This window comes from Callithrix jacchus, chromosome X, assembly GCF_049354715.1.
Source record: "Callithrix jacchus isolate 240 chromosome X, calJac240_pri, whole genome shotgun sequence".
In the NCBI taxonomy this organism is placed as follows: domain Eukaryota; kingdom Metazoa; phylum Chordata; class Mammalia; order Primates; family Cebidae; genus Callithrix; species Callithrix jacchus.
The window spans coordinates 45,493,679-45,516,212 of NC_133524.1; the positions used below are offsets into that span (position 1 = coordinate 45,493,679).

Sequence of the window (22,534 nt, forward strand, 5' to 3'; positions counted from 1 at the left end):
AGCCTTTTTTGAAGTGTACAGTTATGGCTGGGCGTGGTGGCTCACGCCTGTAATCCCAACGGTTTTGGAGGCTGAGGCTGGTGGATCACCTGAGGTCAGGAGTTTGAGACCAGACTGGCCAACATGGTGAAACCCTGTCTCTACCAAAAAATAAAAAAATTAGCCAAGTGCGGTGGCACACACCTGTAGTTCCAGCTATTCGAGATGCTGAGGCTCGGGAATGACTTGAACCAGGGAGGCGGAGGTTGCAGTGAGCCAAGATTGTGTCACTGCACTCCAGCCTAGGTGACAGAGCGAGACTCTGTCTCAAAAAAAAAAAAAAAAGAAAGAAATGTACAATTATTACACTTATAGCAAAGTAGTAACTCCAGGAAAAAAACAACATAAAAATTGGAATCATATGACATCAGCAGAGTCTGTTTAATATCTTTAATAATTATATCATTTCTAAAGCTTTCCACAAAAGGGGATTACAGTTTTTTAACGTATTGCAAACATATCTTAAAAAAAAAAAGTCAGCCTTAATAGTGAAGCTATAATACAAATTTTAAATTATTGACATATTTCATAAAACTCAATGAAGAACATTTTATTTAAATAAAAAGAAAATAATATTTCACTAGGCGATAAATCCAACAAATTTCTTTTCTCTCCGTATCTACATCCAATGCTGATATTTTATAGGCTAGTTTCTAAACAGACGCCAATTTTTACAAAGCGATGAAATCCGTGTTTTGCTCAGGAATACTATGGCTCACATACCATATAGGTTGTTTTACAGCAGATTCTAGTTTGCCAAGCTTCAGATGGCAAAATGCTAAGTTGTGAATTCAGTATTGTCCAGCTAGTTGTTTCTCCTTGCCCTAGAGACTCTGGCAGCATGTACTGTTGAGAGACCGCCTTACTGCTGCCACTTCTCTTCTCATAGTTGAATCCACTGTGGGGACAATATTCATGTCCTTAAGATGCAAGTCCGAGCAAAAAGCCTCCCACAAATCCACTGGATATCACAATGTTCTGCTTGATAAATTCTGTTGCCTGAAACAAAGTTTCAATAAAAACTCTTAATTGTGCTACAACATGGATGAACCTTGAAAATATTATGTAAAGTGAAATAAGGTGGACAAAAAAAGGACAAGTATCACATGATTCTGCTCATATGATTAGCCAGAAAGCAGAATACAGATCATTAAGAGCTGGGGAGGGTTTAATGGGCACAGAGTTCGGGATTAGTGTTTAATGGGCACAGAGTTTGGGATGATGAAAAAATTATGGAAATAGACAGTGGTAATGATTGCAGAAAAATGTGAATATGCTTAATGCCCCTGAATTGTACACTTAAAAATGGTCAAACCGGCGAATTTTTGGTTATATGTATTTTACTATAATAAAGAGATGCACATTTAAAAAAAAAAATTGCTGAATCTAGAGCCAAGTAGCAGTTTCAGTTATTTTCCTTAATTCAATAAATATTCAGCCAAAATTCCTGTGCGCCTACTACTGCAGGTGCCAAATAGCATGCAAGATCCTTACTAACTGAAGGAGCCTAGAGCACAGAGTCATGCCCAGTAAGCTCCTTGACTATTCAGACAATAAGTATATGGGCAGCAATAATCTCACAAGTAAAAAGAAATCTACCTACCTGTAAGGTAGATATAAATGGCCCGTCATCAAGTTATTAACACAGATTATTTAATAAACTGCCCGGCAGGCACAATGGTATTTATTAATAGTCTATTTAGCCAACAGAAAAAAAATGTACAGGATCAAAACCAAAACAAATCCCTTTGGTAAAATGCTTAACCAGAATAAAATCACAAGGAAGCCATTAGACAAAGCCAGACTGTGGGATATTCTGCCTAGAGGCTTCAAAAAACATCAGTGCCATGAAAGATGGGGGAATAAAATTAACAGATGAAAGAGCTGTTTAAGACTAAATGAGACATTATAAACATAACCAAAACCAATATATAATTCTTTGGGATGGGGGATGAAGGTGGGAACAGGGTCTCATTCTGTCACCTAGGCTGGAATGCAGTGGCGCAATCATGTCTCACAGCCTCAATCTTCTCCCACCCCCAAACAATCTTCCTACCTCAGTTTCCCAAGGAGCTGGGACTACAGGTGCACGCCACCACACTCTAATTTTTGTATTTTCTGTAGAGACAAGGTCTCTGTTACCTTGTCTCTGAAAAAAAAAATTGCATATTTTTGTAGAGATGAGGTTTTGCCATGTTGCCAGGTTGATCTCAAACTCCTGGGCTCAAGTGATCCTCCTGCCTAAGCCTCCCAAAGCGCTGGGATTACAGGTGTGAGCTACTGTACCTGGCATATAATTCTTAATTGGGGGAAAAAAGCAATAAAAGGTATTTTGTAGAAAATATTAATATGAACTGTACATTAGAAAATACTGGCCGGGTGCGGTGGCGCACACCTGTAATGACAGCACGTTGGGAGACTGACACAGGCAGACTGCTAGAGCCCAGGAGTCTGAGACCAGCCTGGCAACATGGCCAAACCTCGTCTCTACAAAAATGTAAAAATTAGCTGGGCGTGCATCTGCAGTCCCAGCTACTTGAGAGGCTAGGGTGGGAGGATCACTTGAGCCCAACTGGCTGAGGCTGCAGTGAGCCATGATCACACCATTACACTCTAGCCTGGGAAGCAGATCAAGACCCTGTCTCAAAAAAACAAACAAACAAAGGAAATATTATTATCTCATGTTACATTTTTTTAAATTATTGGCATTTGGCCAGGCATGGGGGCTCACACCTGTGATCCTAGCACTTGGGGAGGCTGAGGCAGGAGGAACGCTTGAGCCCATGAGTTCGAGACCTGTGCAACATAGCAAGACCCTGTCTCTACTAAAACTTTAAAAATTAGCTGGGCATGGTCATGCACACCTGTAGTCCCAGCTACTTGGGAGGCTGAGATGGGAGGAGCATTTGAGCCACAGGCGTCAAGGCAGTAGTGAGCCATGATAATACCACTGCACGCCAGCCGAAGCAACACAGTGAGACAGAATGAGACCTGTCTCAAAAACAAAAAAAAAAGTTTCTAAAGTGGCAGGTCTCACATAGTTAAAAAGAAAGGAGGGGGGTACTTAAAGTGTTTACGAGAACATCTGTACTCTTAGAAGATACATATTCAAGTATTTATGGATAAAAAGTTATGACATCTTAGTTTGGAAAAAAAATTTATCTGTGTGTATCACCCACACACAGATAAAGTAAACATGGCAAATCATGAACAGTTTGGTGAATACATAAAGGGTATTTAGATATTCACTATATTTGTCTTTCAACTTTTTAACTGGTTTGAAATTTTTCAAACTAAAAAGCTGAGAGAGTTAAAAGGATAAAACAAAAACAAAGGCAAGGAAATATTCAATTCCATGTTAAACAGAGTACAAAAGAAAAGGGTCAAATTATACATGAAAACATTAATAAAATATATTAGTTATATTAATAAAACATATATGTTTTAAAACTGTCCTACCTCAAGAAAAAAAAATGTGATCTTTTAAGTTTTACTATGGCTGTACATGTCCATGTATAAAGGCAGAGGAAAAATGTTGAAAAGAATGTTCTGAGTTTTTACAAGATGAAATCGAGCTAGAGATGGGCAGGAGAATCTATATTAACCACCAAAAAAAGAAAATAATGACTGATTTAAGTAGTGGTATGATTTCAAATTTTACTTAACACTCTAGATATATAACCAAAAACAGCATTTTTAAAAATGATAGTAATACCCCCCACCCCCCACCCCCATCACATTTTCTGTTAATGGATACCCATTAACCAAAAACAAGAGTCAAAATTATATATCATCTTACTTCTTCAATTAAATTGTTGATTTCAGGTGCTGCTTTGTTCGCTCGTTTCTTAATCTGTCTTTTTGCTTTGTTTACATCCTTTTCAACCCTCTTCCAGTCAATCTGCACATAGCCACTATGACTAGCAATCTGCAAAAAACATAAAAATGATTAATACCAAACCAACTAGGTTGCTGACTAATCTAATAACCAAGAATATATAACCACACAGATTTCAAGAAACCTACAAAACTTGTAGCTAAGAAATCGCTTTTTATCCACTAGTTTGTTCATTTAACAGACACTAGTGCCTACCCTATGCTAAGGGAGACATAAGCCCTGACCCTCAAAGAGCTTCAGGTCTGTTAGGGAAAAGCATAGGTAACTAATGATTTAGATGTTATGAACGGTGTTTAGTAAATGACGAGAAAATAATTCCAAAAATTGTTTTTTAACTATACTATCATCTTTCATACTTTCTGGAATAGGGAATTAGTTAAAAAGATACAGAGAGTATCTAGACTATATGGCTAATTTAAAAATACCTTTTAATTAAATAGATATTTAATTATAAGGGACCATAAGCCAATCAGTTATTAGATCACTAAAGAAATTTAAGTAGCCTGATAAGTATTTAAATAGCTTTGACTCTTTATTTAAATTAAGAATACTTTCTGACAATTGCTTTTGAAAGTAGAATGTAAGCCGGGCGCGGTGGCTCATGCCTATAATCCCAGCACTTTGGGAGGCCAAGGCGGGTAGATCGCAAGGTCACAAGATCAAAACCATCCTGGTCAACATGGTGAAACCCCGTCTCTATTAAATATACAAAAATTAGCCAGGCATGGTGGCGCACGCCTGTAATCCCACCTACTCAGGAGGCTGAGGCAGGAGAATCGCTTGAACCCAGGAGGCGGAGGTTGCAGTGAGCCGAGATCGTGCCACTACACTCCAGCCTGAGTAACAAGAGCGAAACGCCGTCTCAAAAAATAAAATAAAAAAGAAAATAGAATGTAAAACAAGCTGTGCTCTACACAAGTTTCATGCTATAAATCCTTTTAATAAAACTATAGCTAAATGCCTAACATAAGAAAAATTATCATATGATGCTACTGAGAGATTGCAATATCTGAACAGGATAAACAGTGTATGTGCAAGCCAGTTCAGTAAGTCAGTGCCTCCAAATAATAAAACAGCCATATATACCATCATAAATCACTTCTGTCAAGCTTATGCTTTCTTTGTAATTTTTTAGTGCAACTTTTTTTTTTGCCATCTGCACCCTGAATAAACACACTGACTTTTAGCCACACAGAAAATACTTTAAATAATAAAAATATCTGATTTTGCATAAACAGGTTGACTAGAAATCTTAGGTTCTATTTTGTCTGTGAAGGACTCCATAGAAGAATTTATCTGCATTTCTTCTTGTATTTATTCATCCACTATCACTTCAAACTCCAGCCTCAGCAAAACAGTGGTGATCAAATCAAATGGCAAGTGAAAGCTTTTTCTGGTATTATTTGATATAGCAATTTGAGTCACAGGCATGGAGGTGATGATGAACCTTAGGAAAAGGAGCCTTTTCTACATATAAATTGAAAAGACTTTTTACCAGCTTACACTAAGTAATCAAAATAGTTGATTACTTTGAAGCTTTTGCAGAATTTTACGTTTTGCTGAATCTTAACATTTCTTCTTACTCAATCTAAAGCTTGTACAAAATTTTCATGTATGAAATTTTTGTACAAAATTTTCATGTATGTATATGGCTTTATTTTTTGTTTAGGACAAAAATATTATCTATGCCACCACTCATCAGCAACTCCCAATTCAACTGTCATTTTAAAGTCTTAACATTTTAAGTTACAAACATTTTTTTATTAAAAGTTAATCTTCGGCCAGGCACAATGGCTCACGCCTGTAATCCCAGCTACTCAGGGGGCTGAGGAAGGAGAATCGTTTGAACCCGGGAGGTGGAGGTTGCAGTGAGCCAAGATCACGCCACTGCACTCCAGCCTGGACAACAAGAACAAAACTCTGTCTCAAATAAAAATAATAATAAAAGTTTATCTTCATGCCATGAGTTAAATTGGTAATAAAATAACAACAAAAAAATAACCTTAACTATATTCCCTGGGTGAGACCCCTTATCCACCACCCATCCCCAGCAAATGAATAAAGGAAACCATTTAATGACACAGATTAAACAAATTCTCACAAATAGCATTCTATACACAAACTATTTTTACATAGCCATTTGTCACTGATAATAAGTAAACCCAGCATTATCTGAGATAAAGATTTTGTATAGTTTAAAGAATCCTCTATGTTTTGGGGAAAAATCTCAAATACTTGCAGGAAAATGAAAAACCTGAGATGCTAAAACACTAATGCCTCTTCGGGAGAAAACTTCTCCAACACCTCCAAGCAGTCAGAGCATTTTCACTCTGCGCTCTCAGCACTAAACACACCCTTCCAGCTCAGCACTGACCATATGGGCTGTGAATCTCTATATCCCTGGAGTCCCAACTAATGCCAGATGAATGAGACATAGTAAATGAATGATAATAAAGACAGTGAATAAAGACTAAATCTCAAAAGCTATATTAACCAACCTGGCTCAAATAATGACTCTCAGCAACAAAGTGGATGGGCTAGATTACCCCAAAGGGCCTGACCTACCATGTCTACTAAAGAGAATGATCTTTGATGCTGAAGTAATCTACCATAACTGAACAAATTCCCTTGAGAATCTGTTCCCTTGCAGGGAACATAAAAAATATTGAGATGCTAAAGATATTAATGCCTTAAAAAAAAAAAGAGGGAGAGAGATGAGATCTCATTATGTTGCCCAGGCTGGTCTCGGACTCTTGGCCTCAAGCCATCCTCCTGCCTTGGTCTCCCAAAGTGCTGGGATTACAGACTTGAGCCACAGCACCCAGCTGAGAAGTGCACTTCTGATCAAACCGAAGAATACCAGTCCAAACTGAGCACCCTGCTCCAGTACAGAGATGACCAAGGACAAGCAATCTGCCCCCAGTGGGGTTCAGGTATAACCAACCTAATCAACAAATACATACAGGACCCTACTCGGTCTTGTTCACACAAAATTCATCTGCAACTACAGGGAAATGCAAGCCAACAGACTGGGGAGGGAATGGGGCAGTGATGCCTGCGTTTTGAACATCTGACTCCCTACAACACTAAAATATTTAACAGGATTAGGTAAAGTACTTTCATTAGAATAAAAGCTTCCGAGTTAAAAAAAAAAATGCCAGGGTGGGTGCTGTGGCTCATGCCGATAATTGTAGCACTTTGGGAGGCAGAGGCAGGTGGATCACCTGATGTCAGGAGTTTAAGAGCAGCCTGACCAACATGGTGAAACCCCGTCTCTACTAAAAATACAAAAATTAGCCAGGTGTGGTGGCACATGCCTATAATCCCAGCTATTTGGGAGGCTGAGGCAGGAGAATTGCTGGACCCAGGGAGGCAGAGACTACAGTGAGCTGAGATATCGCCACTGCACTCCAGCCTGGTCAACAGAGTGAGGTTTCATCTCAAATAATAATAATAATAATGCCAGAGGGAATGGGCATGGTGGCTCACCCCTGTACTCCCAGCACTTTGGGAGGCCAAGGCAGGCAGATCATTTGAGGCCAGGAGTTTGAGATCAGCTGGGCCAACATGTGAAACGATGGTAGTGAAACTAAAAATACAAAAAACTAGCTGTAATCCCAGCTATGGGGAGGCGAAGGCACTTGAACTTGAGGCAGAGGTTGCAGTGAGCCGAGATCCCTCCACTGCATTCTAGTCTGGGTGACAGAGCGAGACGGTCTTAGAAATAAATAAATAGGCTGGGTGCGGTGGCTCACACCTGTAATCCTAGCACTCTGGGAGGCCGAGGCGGGTGGATCACCTGAGGTCGGGAGTTCAAGACCAGCCTAATCAACATGGTGAAACCCCATCTTAAAAAATAAAGAGATTAAAAAAAAACAAAAAAAGAAAGAAAGAAATAATAATGCCAGAGGCTAGGTGCGATTGCTCACACCTATAATCCCAACACTTTGGGACGGTGAAGCAGGTGAACTGCTTTAGCCCAGGAGTTTGAGACCAGCCTGGGCTATGTGGCAAAATTCTGTCTCTACAAAAAAATACAAAAATTAGTCAGGCATGGTAGTGTGCACCTGTAGTACCAGCTACTTGTGAGGCTAAGATGGGAAGATCACTTGAGCCTCAGGAGGTCAAGGCTGCAGTGAGCCATGGTCACGCCACTGCACTCCAGCCTGGGCCAGAGAGTGAGACTCTGTCTCCAAAACAAAACAAAAAACAAAACCACACACACCAGGCTTTTGGATAAAGATTCATGTCAGCCAGAAAGCTCCAAACAGGTAGACGGGGCTTTTCGCTTGTGAACTTCACCATATGCTAATTGCTGATCTAACTGGACTATTTCACTGCAGAAAATTCTACCCCCACCAACTCCTTATCTTTAGATCATTTTTCTTGGACTGGTCAGATTTCCCAGAAAAGAGAAAGCCCCATCCACACGTCCACATGTTTAGAGTTTATTAAGCACTTTTAGTGCTCAATCCTTTCTTTCTTTTCTTTTTGTTTTTTTTTGGAGACAAACTTCAGCTCTTGTTGCCCAGGCTGAAGTGCAATGGTGCGATCTTGGCTCACTGCAACCTCTGCCTCCGGGTTCAAGCGATTCTCCTACCTCAGCTTCCCAAGTAGCTGGGATTACAGGGATGCACCACTATGCCCGGCTAATTTTGCATTTTTAGTAGAGACAGGGTTTCTCCATGTTGGTCAGGCTGGTCTCGTACTCCGACCTCAGGTGATCCGCCCACACCGGCCTCCCAAAATGCTGGTATTACAGGTGTGAGCCACCGCACCCAGCCTAGTGCTCAATTCTTAAATATGAGCAGACAACCAAGGATCATCAAACACGGAGGAAGGCCTTTAACTTGAAAACTAGAGACCAAAATAAACAAGCAGGAAAGAGGAGGGGAAAGAAAAAACTTAGACAAACAGGGACTTGGTAGGAAGAATCTTAAAAAAACACACACAAAGAAGCTTAATCATTTATGTCTTCAGAGATATTAAAAAAGATGATGCACAACTGAAAGAGCTCTTAATGGCCAAAGCTGGCAAAATTTGAGCAATACAAGAGCATTATATTATAACCCAAAATATAAATATCCATGAGTCCATATTGACATAAATAAATGACTGAATAAATGAAAGAAGAGACAAACCTTCCAAAACACTATTTCTAAATAATTTATGTAGTTACTCTGCCCTCAGAAAGGTGGAGCATAATTACATACCTGAAATGTGGGCTATATACAATGACTCCCTTCCAAAGAGTACAGTAAGAGCCCGGGTGTGGTGGTTCACTCCTGTAATCCCAGCACTTCAGTGGGCTGAGGAGGGTGGATCACATGAGGCCAAGAGTTCAGGACCAGCCTGGCCAACAAGGTGAAACCCTGCCTCTACTAAAAATATAAAAATTGGCCAGATGGTGGCGTGTGCCTATAGTTGCAGCTACTCAGGAGGCTAAGGCACGAGAATTGCTTGAACCTGGGAGGCAGAGGCTGTGGTAAGCCAAGATGGTGCCACCTGCACTCCAACCTGGGTGAAAGAGTGAAACTCTGTCTTAAAAAAAAAAAAAAAAAAAAAAAAAAGACAGTACAGTATGAAAAGTGGGGAAAGCTGGTGGATCCTCTCATATGGGGATAGTGGGAATACTTTCTGGAAAGCTACTTGACAATAAACAGGCTTAAATGTGTATATGTATATGTATATATGTATGTGTGTATATATACATATCTATATATTTTTTTTGAGACAGATTTTCACTCTTGTCACCCAGGCTAGTGTGCAATGGCGCAATCTTGGCTCACTGCAACCTCTGCCTCCCGGATTCAAGTGATGGTCCTGCCTCAGCCTCCCAAGTAGCTAGGACTATAGGTGCGTGCCACCATACCCAGCTAACTTTGTACTTTCAGTAGAGACGGGGTTTCACCATGTGGATCAGGCTGGTCTCGAACTCCTGACCTCAGGTGATCCGCCAGCCTTAGCCTTCCAAAGAGCTGGGATTACAGGCGTGTGCCACCACGCCTGGCCTAAATATGTATATTTTTGCTTTGTCTTAAACAAGTGTGCAAAGATATATATAAATGGCTAGTCACTGTAGAGTTGTTTGTAAAGCTGAAAAAATAAACTGCTAGATGAACATTCTGTGTAGATGCTAAGAATTGCATGTGGGACAGACTATTTGGATCAACACTCTGAACCTGCAGTCTATTAAGGCAGTCACTTCAAACTAGCATCTGGTGATTTAAGGAAAACTCAGTCTCTGCCACTCTCTAAGAACCTTCTATCTTCGAATTAGAGAAGGCTTTCAACTACACCATCTCTCACAAACCTTGGTCTATAGACATGCAATTAAAATGGTTTCCAAGAATGTTAGTGCTTCAGTAATATGATGTGTTTTTAAAAGTCTTATTGAAGGGACTGTCTTCTAACCATCACATTGGTTGAAACAACGGGTTGGAGGAGGACAAGTCTCACATAATAAATACATTCAACCAATCTCTTAAAAAAAAAGTATCCAAGTATTAGCCATTAAAACATTTTTTAAAAAGATACTGCTCACTCCATCCATAAAGGAAAAGCAAGAAACAGAATGCTAAAGTCACATTAAAAAAACAACAGCTGGGCATGGTGGCTCCCAGCACTTTGAGAGGCCGAGGTGGGCAGATCACTTGAGCTCAGGAGTTTAAGACGAGCCTGGGCCGGGCGTGGTAGCTCACACCTATAATCCCAGCACTTTGGGAGGCCGAGGTGGGTGGATCGCGAGGTCAAGAGATCGAGACCATCCTGGTCAACATGGTGAAACCCGTCTCTACTAAAAATACAAAAATTAGCTGGGCATAGTGGCGTGCGCCTGTAGTCCCAGCTACTCGGGAGGCTGAGGCAGGAGAATTGCTTGAACCCAGGAGGTGGAGGTTGGGGTGAGCCGAGATCGTGCCATTGCACTCCAGCCTGGGTAACAAGAGTGAAACTCCGTCTCAAAAAAAAAAAAAAAGACCAGCCTGGGCAACACAGCAAAACCCCATCTCTACTAAAAATACAAACAATTAGCCAGGCATGGTGGCGCACCATGCCTGTTGTCCCAGTTACTTGGAAGGCTGGGGTGGAGAAATCACCTGAGCCCATGAGATCGAGACTGCAGTGAGCCAAGACTGCACCACTGCACTCCAGCCTGAGCGAACAGAGTGAGATCCTGTCTCAAAACAAAACAAAACAAAAACCTCAGTAAAATGATTAGAAGATAAAGTTGAAGAAATCTCCCAGAAAACAGACCAAAAAGACAGAAGTAAAAAATTGAAAAGATTATTATTAGTGGTCTGTCAAACCTAAGAAAAAAGAAAAGATTATTAGCCCAAGTACACTGGCTCATGCCTATAATCCCAACATTTTGGTAGGCCAAGGCAGGAGGATTGCTTGAGACCAGGAGTTCGAGACCAGCCTAGGCAAGATAGCAAGACCTCAGCCTTATTTTTAAAACATAAAAAAAAGTTTAAAACCGAAAAATAAACAAACAAAAATAAAGAAAATTAGACAACTAGTACAGGAGATCCATATAAATGGAACTACAGGAAAAAAAGATGGAAAAATTAAAGAGCAGGAAATCATTAACTAAATAAATATACAGAAAATTTCCCCAAACTGAAAGGGCCCCTTGAGTTTCCAGCACAGTGGATGAAAATAGGCCCACAGTAAGGCACATCACTGGGAAAAATCAGAATACTGAGGACAAACAGAAAATCCTATAAGCATTTACTGAGAGGAAAAAAAAAACCCACACATGTAAAGCTTCAGAAAGTAGAATTACTTTAGACTTTTAACAGCAACACTGGAAGTCAGAAAACAATGGAGTAATATCTAAGCCCAGCAGCTATTAATAAATTATCAAACAAATGGGAGGATAAAATGAAGAAATTTTCAGACATGCAAAATCTCAAAAACTACATTTCCCATCCTCATTTTCTATGAATGCTATTGGAGGATGTGTCCACCAAGAGAATATACCAAGACATAGGATAGGCCAGGGGCAGTGGCTTGTGCCTGCAATCCCAGCACTTTGGGAGGCCAAGGTGGGTGGACTGCTTGAGCCCAGGAGTTCGAGACTAGACTGGGCAACATAGCAAGACCTCCCTATTATATCAAAATCAACTGGGTATGGTGGCACACGCCTGTAATCTCAGCTAGGCTGAGGCAGGAGGATCCATTCGGCCCAGAAGGTGGAGTGTGTAGTGAGTGAGATTGCACGACTGCACTCTAGCCTGGGCAACAGAGCAAGACTGTCTCAAAAAAAAAAAAAAAAAAAAAAAAACGATATAACATATAGGAAACAACCCAAGACAAAAACCAAAGGGAATACCCAGAAGGTAACAAAGAGAGATCCCAGGATAAGAGCTGTATACCAGGCCTAGAACGCAAATAGGAGATGACTCTGGGACCAAGTTTGCCCAGAGGTCAAACTGATGAACTATTTGATGCATATGACAACAATGAAAAATGATTTGTACAACCAGTAGTTGCCTAAAGAAATAACTGGCCGGGTGCGGTGGCTCACACCTATAATCCCAACACTTTGGGAGGCCGAGGCAGATGGATCACCTGAGGTCAGGATTTTGACACCAGCCTGGCCAACATGGTGAAACCATGTCCCTACTAAAAAAATACAAAATAATCTGGGTGTGGTGGTGGGCACCTGTAATCCCAGTTACTCAGGAGGCTGAGGCAGGAGAATTGCTTGAACCTGGGAGGTGGAGGTCGCAGTGAGCCAAGATTGCACCATTGCACTCCAGCCTGGGCAACAAGAGCGAAACTCCGTCAAAAAAAAAAAAGAAAGAAAAGAAAGAGGAAAGCGGAAAGAGGAAAGGAAAGGATCCCAAACTTCCTAATAGAAATAATGGCCAAATAGAAGGGACAAGGCGGAAGAGAGCGGGAAGCCAAAAGCCCCCAGCATCCAGCACTTTGGGAAGGCCGAAATCTTCCCAAACAAGACATAAATTCACAGGTTCAAGAAGCTCAGTGAACTCCATGTAATGAATGATCTAACACAATTATGAGTAACAACACTCAGACGATTGAGGGAGAGGGAAGAAAGCATTCAAGTATGTGAGATTGGAAGGAGAGGTGTAGGGAAAACAAAACAGGTCAATAAATGATAGCTAAAATGGTCCTATTCCATAATGGGAAGCCAACAGTTAACACCTAAAAACTGAAAGGTCAAGAAATGTCAATTAACTTGTTTAGAGAAAAGGAGATAACTACCTTAAGAATCAGTTAACAGTTCAAAGTAGATGTCTCAAGGGATGGAAAAATGGGGGTAGTGAGAGAGGCAGAGGATTACTCTAATCTGTAACAAGCCTTGCACAAGTATTTGGCCCTTTGAATTACATGCATGAATAACTCCAAAAAATTTTTTAAAAAGAGACTGTGTATTTTAAGATGGCAGTGTAATAAACATCTATTGGAAAACAATACTGTTACCAGAAAAGCTTTAAGTTTTAAATAAACTAATATTTATCTTTAAATATAAGAAAGGTCACAAAAATATGAAAGTGGGCCTAAAGAATATTAGGCAATTAGCCTAAAAGCCATTTGCTACTTTATTTCCTCTTTCACTTTCCTTCTACTGAGTTTTCAAGGTTAGTTATATTTGTGGCAAAAACTGGTTTGAAGCAGATAGGTCCTCTGTTGTTCTGCCTTAAAAACTTCAAAGAATATGTGCACTAAATGCAGAAAAGTGGGAGGTGGCAATGGCAAAATATGGATTTGAATGGTGCATACTGAGTGAACTGAAATGGACTTCTGAAAAACTGACATGCAGAGTGGATTAAAATATACACTTCTCTCCATTCTGTGAACATTTTAGGAAACTGTGCTTCAGTCCAGTACCCTTTTACGCTAACAGAAACGACAACTGAGTCTTCAAAATAGATATAGAATAAAATATGCTCTTGATTCCATATAAACCCAAGTCAAAATCAGCTTACATAAAATTATCTGTACTAATGCTGGCATATTCATCCAAAGAACCAAATTTAGTTATTTATCATTTTCTTTTTTATCTCTACCATAAGTAATAAGCAATTATTCCTAATAATGTCACCAAGAGAAAGAAAATATATATATTTTTAAAAAGGCTATTTAGTGAACAACTCAAAATCTGTGCTTCAGACATACAGATCCAGTCCCTTTGTACTTAAAGTGATTACACTGGTTGTTACATGATCAAAAGCTTAGGTGCTGAATTCAGATTTTGGTTGCTGTGAACATCAATCATTTTTAAAATCTAGTACAACTGACAGTTCTCTGTATCTTTAAAAGTGCTGCTCACAATCATTCCTAGAGGTTTTCAACTTTTGGATTTACTATATTTGATCTTCAAAGAATGATATTTTTGAAAAAATATATGCCAAACAGACCTGAATGCCAGATAATGCCCTGATAAACATCCTCTAATGGCAAATATGAACAAAACCAAAACTTCAAATCCACCCGCCTCTCAGAAATAAGATTATAACTAATTTTTTTTTTGAGACAGAATTTCGCTTGTTACTCAGGCTGTAGTGCAATGGCACAATCTCGGCTCACTGCAACCTCCGCCTCCCAGGTTCAAGTGATTCTCCTGCCTCAGTCTCCCGGAGTAGCTGGGATTACAGGCACGCACCACCATGTCGGCTAATTTCTGTATTTTCAGTAGAGATTGGGGTTTCACCATGTTGGCCAGGCTGGTCTTGAACTCCTGACCTCAAGGGATCTGCTCGCCTCGGCTTCCCAAAGTGCTGGGATTACAGCTGTGAGACTATGTGTCTGGCCATGGCTGTCTTTTCAATAGCTAGGATCAAACTATGCTTAATAACGCAGAAATATTTAAATTGTTATCTTTCAAGACAAAAGTTAGCTTTCAAAACTCATTGTAGCTCTTCCATAAACTGATGCCTAAATGAAAAATTCCACCTTCTATTGTAAGCAAAGGCAAGTGCTTAAGACTCTGACATACCTGAAGGAGAAGAAAGCCACCACCTACTGCAGTTGCTGCAAGTTTTCCAACTTTCTGGAACAGAAATCCTGCACACCTTTAATCAAAGAAATAACAAAAGATGAAAACAATCAATTATGTACTAAACCCTCTTTCTCTTCTACTTTTCATTGCTTTCCTAATAAAATCTTACGACTTCACACTTCTTTTGATCACATCTGTTACCTGCTTAGAAACCTCAATGTTCCCCCTTAGTTACACAGGCTAGTCAAAAATGCACAATTTAAAGTGTCTGCGATTTGCTTTAAAATAAGGGATGGAGAGAAGAGAAGGGGAATTTATAGGAAAAAGGACCAGCTACTAAAATAATGACGAGTACTCTGGGGTTCATTACACTTCGCCTACATTTGTTGTTTGTTTTTTTTTGAGACAGAGTCTCACTCTGTTGCCCAGGCTAAATTCCAGTGGTGCAATCTCGGCTCACCACAACCTCCACCTCCTGGGTTCAAGCAATTCTCCAGTCTCAGCCTCCGGAGTAGCTGGGATCACAGGAGTGCACCACCACGCCCAGCTAAGTTTCCTATTTTTAGTAGAGGTGGAGTTTCACAGTGTTGGGCATGCTGGTCTGGAACCCCTGGCCTCACGTGATCCACCCACCTTGGCCTCCCAAAGTGTTGGGATTACAGGTGTGAGCCACCACGCCCAGCCCCTATGTTTGTATAAGCTGAAACCTCCCATAATAAAAAGTAATTTGTTTTGCTTAACACAGTCAAGATGGTCCATAAAGTGGTTGACCCCCACCTCTACCTTAACCTTCTGCTCCAACCCCATTATCTTCCAAATAGGTCACACCTTTGCTCAAGCTATTAATCTCCCTGCTTCTAGGGTTTCTGCCTAGCTCTGCCTATCTAAAGCTTTCCTACCCTTTCAGGTCCAGCTGTTGTTCCACCTCAATGACTATACTTGAGCCCACATTTCTAAAGGCCTCCTTATCTACATCTACCTATCTTTACATTAAACCTTTTTTGTGTCTCATCTACCCTGTAAGAGTGTCAGCCCCCCTACTTCTTTTGTGATTAATTCACTCCTTCAGTGAGTGAGCTGACATTCCCTTCAGCATTCTAGATCCATACTGTGCAAATGAATCCTGTATTTCTAACTCCAGCTTTCTGCAATGGGTTGAATGGTCCCCACCCCCAAAATTCACATCCTTCCCCAAACCTCTTAAATGGGACCTTATTTGAAAACAGTGTTAGCCAGGCGTGGTGGCTCACGCCTGTAATCCAAGCACTTTGGAGGCCAAGGTGGGTGGATCACCTGAGGTCAGGAGTTCTAGACCAGCCTGACCAACAGAGTGAAACCCTGTCTTAAAAAAAAAAAAAGAAAAGAAAAGAAAACAGAGTCACTGCAGATGTAATGAGTTCAGATGAGATCATACTGGAACAGGGTGGGCCTTTAATCCAATAAAGACACACACAGAGGGAAGACACCTGTCAGGACAACAGAAGCAGACTGGAGTAATATGTCTACAAGCCAAGGAATGACAAGGATTGCTGGCAACCACCAGAACCTAAAAGAGAAACATAAAACAGATTTCTGCCCAGGCGCAGTGGCTCACACCTATAATCCCAGCACTTTTGGAGGCCGAGGTGGGAAGATCACCTGAGGTGGAGAGTTCCAGACCAACCTGACCAACATGGAGAAACCCCATCTCTACTAAAAATGCAAAAATTGGCTGGGCATGGTGGCATATGCCTATAACCCCAGCTATGCAGGAGGCTGAGGCAGGAGAATCGCTTGAACCTGCAAGGTGGAAGTTGCGGTGAGCCGAGATCATACCACTGCAGGCCAGCCTGGGCAACAAGAGTGAGACTCTGTCTCAAAAAAAAAAAGACTTCTCCCTCTGAGCCTCCAAGAAAAACAAACACTATTGACATCCTGAGTTCAGACTTCTAGCCTCCAGAACAGTGAGAGAATTTCTGTTATTTTATTTATTTATTTTGAGATGGAGTTCGCTGTTGCCCAGGCTGGAGTGCGATCTTGGCTTACCACAACCTCTGCCTCCCGGGTTCAAACAATTCTCCTGCCCCAGCCTCCCGAGTAGCTGGGATTACAGGCAACTGCCACCACACCGGGCTAATTGTTGTATTTTTGGTAGAGACAGGGTTTTACAATGTTGCCCAGGCTGGTCTTGAACTCCTGACCTCAGGTAATCTACCCTAAATGTCTAAGATTTGCCTTAGCCTCCCAAAGTGCCAGGATTACAGACATGAGCCACCACTCCTGGCCTCCACAGCTCTATATACTTTATCTCCAAAATGTGATTTGACTGTCTTCTTTCCATTCTCAAGGTCATCATTACCTTGCTTCCAGACCATTCTAAGGGCCCTCTAACTGGTCTTGACACCTCCCATTTCTCCTAGCAACCATCCATCCTGATAATAGTTTTAATTTTTTTGTCATGGTCAAAAGCCTACAGCTATCCGCAGCTAAATAAAATCTCCTCAGCCTCCTATTCACGTCTTGAATTGGTCTAAATTGCTACCTGGTCAAGTTAATGCCTATTAACTGTTCCTCCTTAATAGACACCACAATATCACATCAATTTTACATCCTAAGAAAATTGCAAAAATTTACTACACTGAATAAGGTCATTGCAACAAATCACTTGTATTATTAGAGTTCTATTATACAGCTCCTGGACCAACACTGTGTGTGTGTGTGTGTGTGTGTGTGTGTGTGTGTGTGTGTCTGTGTCCTCGCTAGGTTTTACATCCACAATTTAATCAATCGGGATACAAAACTTAAAAAAAGACAAAAAAACAAAAATAAAAAAATCACACAAATTAAAAAAATTCCACATAACTATTTGCATAGCATTTACATTATTTACATTGCATTAGGTGTTATAAGTAATTAAGAGATGATTTAAAGTATACGAGAGTGTGTGTAGGTTATAAGCAAATACTATGCCATTTTATATCAGGGACTTGAGAATCCGCAGATTTTGGTAACCTACGCTGAGGGACAATTGTATTACTATAAAGAATGTGCCCCTCAATAGGGGAGTCAGCAACAAAGGCTCAGAAAAGGGAACAGAAAAAGCAGGCAGCAGGCACAATACCCCTTGGACTGTGCTCCACAAGCATGTGCATCCATTGCTTGATGGCATCAGTCACTAAAATGAACCTATTTCCTGCTGCTCTGTCTCTAGCCTTTCTGAGCAAACTTCTGCAAATGATGGGGCTTGTTCTACAAGGAGTTTGCTCTCCAAGGAGAAACCATGAAATGACTTGGTAATTCTATTTCTCAATTATTTTTTAGTCTGTTTTAAGACTAGGCTTTAGGCACTGACTGACATTAACCAATCACCTCTGGCACCAAATTGTGAGCTTATTTAAGCAGAGAGCCATAACCTGAATTACAGGGCTAGAGGAACTAATCAGCCTATGGAGAATTATCTCAATGACCAGGCCCTGACAGGCATCTCTTTTTATTGCGGGCTTTTTTCCCGTAGCACCATTAATAAGCACATATCATGAATAAATACCGCACCTCTGCACCACAGAATCTTCACAATCAGTATTTCTATCATAAAATGGCATTTGCAAAAAGGCATAGAGGAGCGTGTCATTATTCCAAAATGCATGTAAAACACAAATCAAAAAACTCGTTGTTATACTTATCAAGTGGAAACGTAAATATTTCCATTAAATCAATGTAAGATGAACTTAAATGCGAATCTAAGAAAAAATGCTTATGCCCAAGTTAAGCACCCTCACTAACTTCAAAATTTCTCTACAGTCAAGAACATTTTCAAAACGGTGAAATTTGTTTCTGCCCCTTGTTATCTAGCTAGTCTTTTCATAAGAACAGAATTAGAGTCACAGTAGCCATTGTGTTATCACATGGTCTGAAATGTTAACTGGTCAGGCTGATGCTTATTAACCACTTCTTAATGGACCCCACAATATTACAAAGTAAGCAATCAGATCTTTAATTTCAACACAGAACTAATGTTCTACAGCTCTTTTCCAAAGAGTTATCATAATCTGACCGAGCCCACAAAAGAAAAACCCAGAATTATCTGTATCATCACCAATAATTTGCGCAGAGCATTTTTACACTGCTCTCTACAACGCTGACAATACTAGAGGCCAGTTCTACCGTGGGAGTTTCTTAGGTTTTTTTCAGTAGTTAGCACTGAATGAAATGTAAAAATTTACATTTAATTAACTCATATATTTCTTCCTATCTACTATCACTGAATCAGATCCACGGCATTTGCTGAACATGAGAATGGGGAAAGCATATAAAGAATCAAAAGAAGGGTGAGGAGGGAGGAGAGAACAGTGGTGGGCATGGGGGAGGGGATCACCAAAACCCAACGGGGAGTCTGGGAATGTAGACTGCATCAATTTTAACTCAGAGAAAAGCCTCTTCTGGAATTAACAGTGTAGACCCACTGAATGTGCAGTGACTCTCACCCATGTTTGAAAGGACAGCAGTGTCAGGCCCCCAAATGAAATTTAATGAAAAAGACGTTGTTCTCACCAGCCAGTCACGCCACCCATTACAATCTGGGTAGCTACTGAGTATTTTTCTACCATAGGTCCCGAACTGTGGCCAAACACTCGATTCCACCACTGGTGTCTTCTTGCATACTCAGTTAAATCCAACACTTCGTAAGAGTCGTCATCGCTTTCATATTCTTTAAAATAGCAAAATGGAAAAAATAAATGTAGAGTCAATCAAAAGTCAGAAATCTTTTCAAAAATATGTTACAACTCATTCCTTTTGGCCTACAGCTAAAAATGCCCAGATGGAAACTACTGACTTTACTTAATTCCTGAGACCACCGCCTCAAGAGTAAAGGGCCCTGCAACAATGACCCCCATCTGCTTTCCCAAAGGCCCAGGGACTGGCCTGGGGTCACGAAGCCAGGGCCAACTCAGAATCACACAGTAGTGAGGGGTCACCCCCACTCCAAACCTTAGTAAGGTCAAGGTCAGTGCAGGGTCCATTTTCATCAGTGGGAGGAGTGGGGGTGGGGAGGGGTCCTCCTCTGAGAACTAGTCTGGAGCCCAGCGAAATCACTTCAGAGTCTAGACGTTTAAAAAAAGAAAAATAATACATTTGAAGATGGAGATGATGGGCCAGCGGTGAAGGTAAGGCAGGAGGCAGGTAGGGCTGTGCTGGGGGTGGGGGTGGTGGCTCTCCGCTTGAGTTCCGCAGAGAGGGGAGGAAAAAGTCTAACTCGAAGGTGGTGCTCAAAGGGGCTGCCTTAAAAATAAACAATAGAGCTCGAAGAATCCTAGGGCAGGGGAAGGAAGAGGTGCCATGGGAGCAAGGTCGAGAGCTGTGAGCCACGTCCCAGATACCACTTCAGGCCCTGGCCGCTCACCTTGGGGAGGGGGGTTCCGGGTCGCCATGATACCGCCGGCGGCCAATTCTGTAGTGGTCCCCGCCCGCCCTCCTCTCCCTGGCACTTTAAGGGCCGCTCTAGGCCAGGATGGGAGTCTATGGTCTCTTTTTTCCTCCCCTTCCTACTCCTGGCGCGTAGTCCCGTCTCCGCCCCCTTCCCTCAGCGCAGGACCTTCTGCCTTCTGCGCAGGCGCGAGACTCCGGAATGCGGGGGAGGGCTAGTCGGATCGTAGCCCCGCGAGAGCGTAGGGGATTTGTAGTCCGTTGTCTTCCGCAACTAGGGAGGGGGAAAGGGGAAATGGGAGGGATCGCCCCTCCTAGAATTTCCATAACTTGAATTTCAATATTTTGTTTTAAAGAGCCTATGACTGAAGGAATGGGGGGAAGGGAGGACGCCACATGGTGGTACAAAGGGAAAGCCAGCTGGGTATTGACAAAGACTCTCTCGACCAAACTTTAGTGAGGAAGCTCCTCTGAGCTCTTTTTGACTAGGTCTCCTCCTTGGGTCGTCTTTGACCTGCTTAGTCCATTTGTGGCGAGAATCCAGTTAAGTCAATTTAATGAGAACTCCCACACCCTTAATATCGAATCATCTTCAATATCCGATCAAATTCTTCAACCCCACCCTTGATATCTGATCACTTTGCCACCAGCAAAAATTATGTTAAATCGGTGGCTCACGTCTGTAATCCTAGCACTTTGGGAGGCCCCGGCGAGCGGAAAACCTGAGGTCGGGAGTTAGAAACCAGCCTGACCTACATGAAGAAACCCCATCTCTACTAAAAATACAAAATTAGCCAGGCGTGGAGGCGCATGCCTGTAATCCCAGCTACTCAGGAAGCTGAGGCAGGAGAATCGCTTGAACCCGGGAGACAGAGGTTGCAGTGAGCTGAGATCACACCATTGCTCTCCAGCCTGGGCAACAGAGCAAGACTCCACCTAAAAAAAAAAAGGCCTGGCGCGGTGGCTCACGCCTGTAATCCCAGCACTTTGGGAGGCCGAAGTTGGTGGATCACTTGAGGAGTTCTAGAGCAGCCTGGCCAACATGGTGAAACCCTGTCTCTACTAAAAATACCAAAACTTAGCCAAGTGTGGTGGAGCGTGCCTGTAATTCCAGCTACTCGGGAGGCTGAGACAGGAGAATCACTTGAACCTGGGAGGCAGTTAGCCAAGATCACACCATTGCACTCCAGCCTGGGCAACAAGAGGGAAACTCCATCTCAAAAAAAAAAAAAAAAGAATACCCCTACATTTCATGTCCGCTCTTGGTGGTAATCTTCCCCCCACTGATCCATTCACTCTGATCATTTACTATAAATTCCCTGCTGTGTTCAGAGTTGAGAACCATCACTCACCCCTATTGTGATAACTTTGTTTTTCAAGAAAGGGTATCGCTCTGTCACCAGGCTGAAGTGCAGTGGCGCAGTCATGGCTCACTGCCCCTCAAACTCCTGGGCCCAAGAGATCCGCCCACCTCAGCCTCCAGAGTAGCTGGGTCTCCATGCCATGCATCACCACTCCTGGCTAATTTTATTTTTTGTGGAGACTAGGTCTCCCTGTGTTGCCCAGGCTGGTCTTGAACCTCTGGGCTCAAGCAGTCTTCCTGCCTCTGCCTCCCAAAGTGCTGGGATTACAGACATGAGCCACCATGCCAGACTATATTGCAATAGTCTTGACACCTATTGCAATAGTCATGAACAAAGTCTTCCTTACCCTTTTAAGAAGTGTCTCATAATTGTTTTTAAATTTAGGCCCATCACTTGCACACTGTCAGAATAATTTTTTAAGAGTATTTTGAACACTCTACCAGAATTCACATGCTTGAGGAAACAGGCTTGTAAAAGATAAGAGAAACCCTGTTTCAAGCCATACTTTTCTAAGGGCGCAAGGGCTCACTAGGGGACCAATATTTTTCTAATGCCCTGCTGCTTGAGATTGGAATCTGTTTACCAGCTCTCTCTCTTGAGTTCCTGCCAGGAATCCAAAGGAGGTAAAGAAGGGCCTTGTAATTCCTAACCTGGCAAAAGGACATAATTTTTTTTTCTTTTTTCAAGACAGAGTCTCTCTCTGTCACCCAGGCTGGAGTACAGTTTCATAATCTTGGCTCACTGCAACCTCCGTCTCCCGGGTTCAAGCGATTCTCCTGGCTCAGCCTCCCTAGTAGCTGGGACTACAGGCCCACACCACCACGCCTAGCTATTTTTTAATATTTTTAGTAGAGACCT

At 41.7% G+C, this 22,534-nt stretch overlaps 1 protein-coding gene across 2 annotated transcripts; it reads right to left on the reverse strand.

Annotated features, from left to right (window-relative positions):
* Positions 1-414: 414 nt before the first annotated feature.
* Positions 415-20,389, reverse strand: FUNDC1 (FUN14 domain containing 1). 2 transcript variants are annotated; one of them, XM_035288645.3, is made up of 6 exons: positions 20,290-20,389; positions 19,440-19,596; positions 14,907-14,982; positions 3,839-3,967; positions 3,499-3,634; positions 415-1,038 (listed from the first exon to the last, which is right to left on the reverse strand). In XM_035288645.3, exons 1-5 carry the CDS (start codon positions 20,315-20,317, stop codon positions 3,533-3,535), a joined length of 492 nt encoding a protein of 163 aa, XP_035144536.1. In that variant the 5' UTR covers positions 20,318-20,389; the 3' UTR covers positions 415-1,038; positions 3,499-3,532. The 2 variants fall into 2 exon arrangements, with proteins under 2 accessions (XP_035144536.1, XP_002762855.1); XM_002762809.6 differs by lacking the exon at positions 3,499-3,634.
* Positions 20,390-22,534: the final 2,145 nt, after the last annotated feature.

Coding starts and splice junctions, on each gene's coding strand:
- FUNDC1 (XM_035288645.3), bottom strand. CDS start 20,317: ATGGCGACCCGGAACCCCCCTCCCCAAG. Junction 19,597..20,289: donor CCGGAACCCCCCTCCCCAAG/GTGAGCGGCCAG, acceptor GCTATTTTAAAG/AATATGAAAGCGATGACGAC. Junction 14,983..19,439: donor ATGGGTGGCGTGACTGGCTG/GTGAGAACAACG, acceptor CTTTGATTAAAG/GTGTGCAGGATTTCTGTTCC.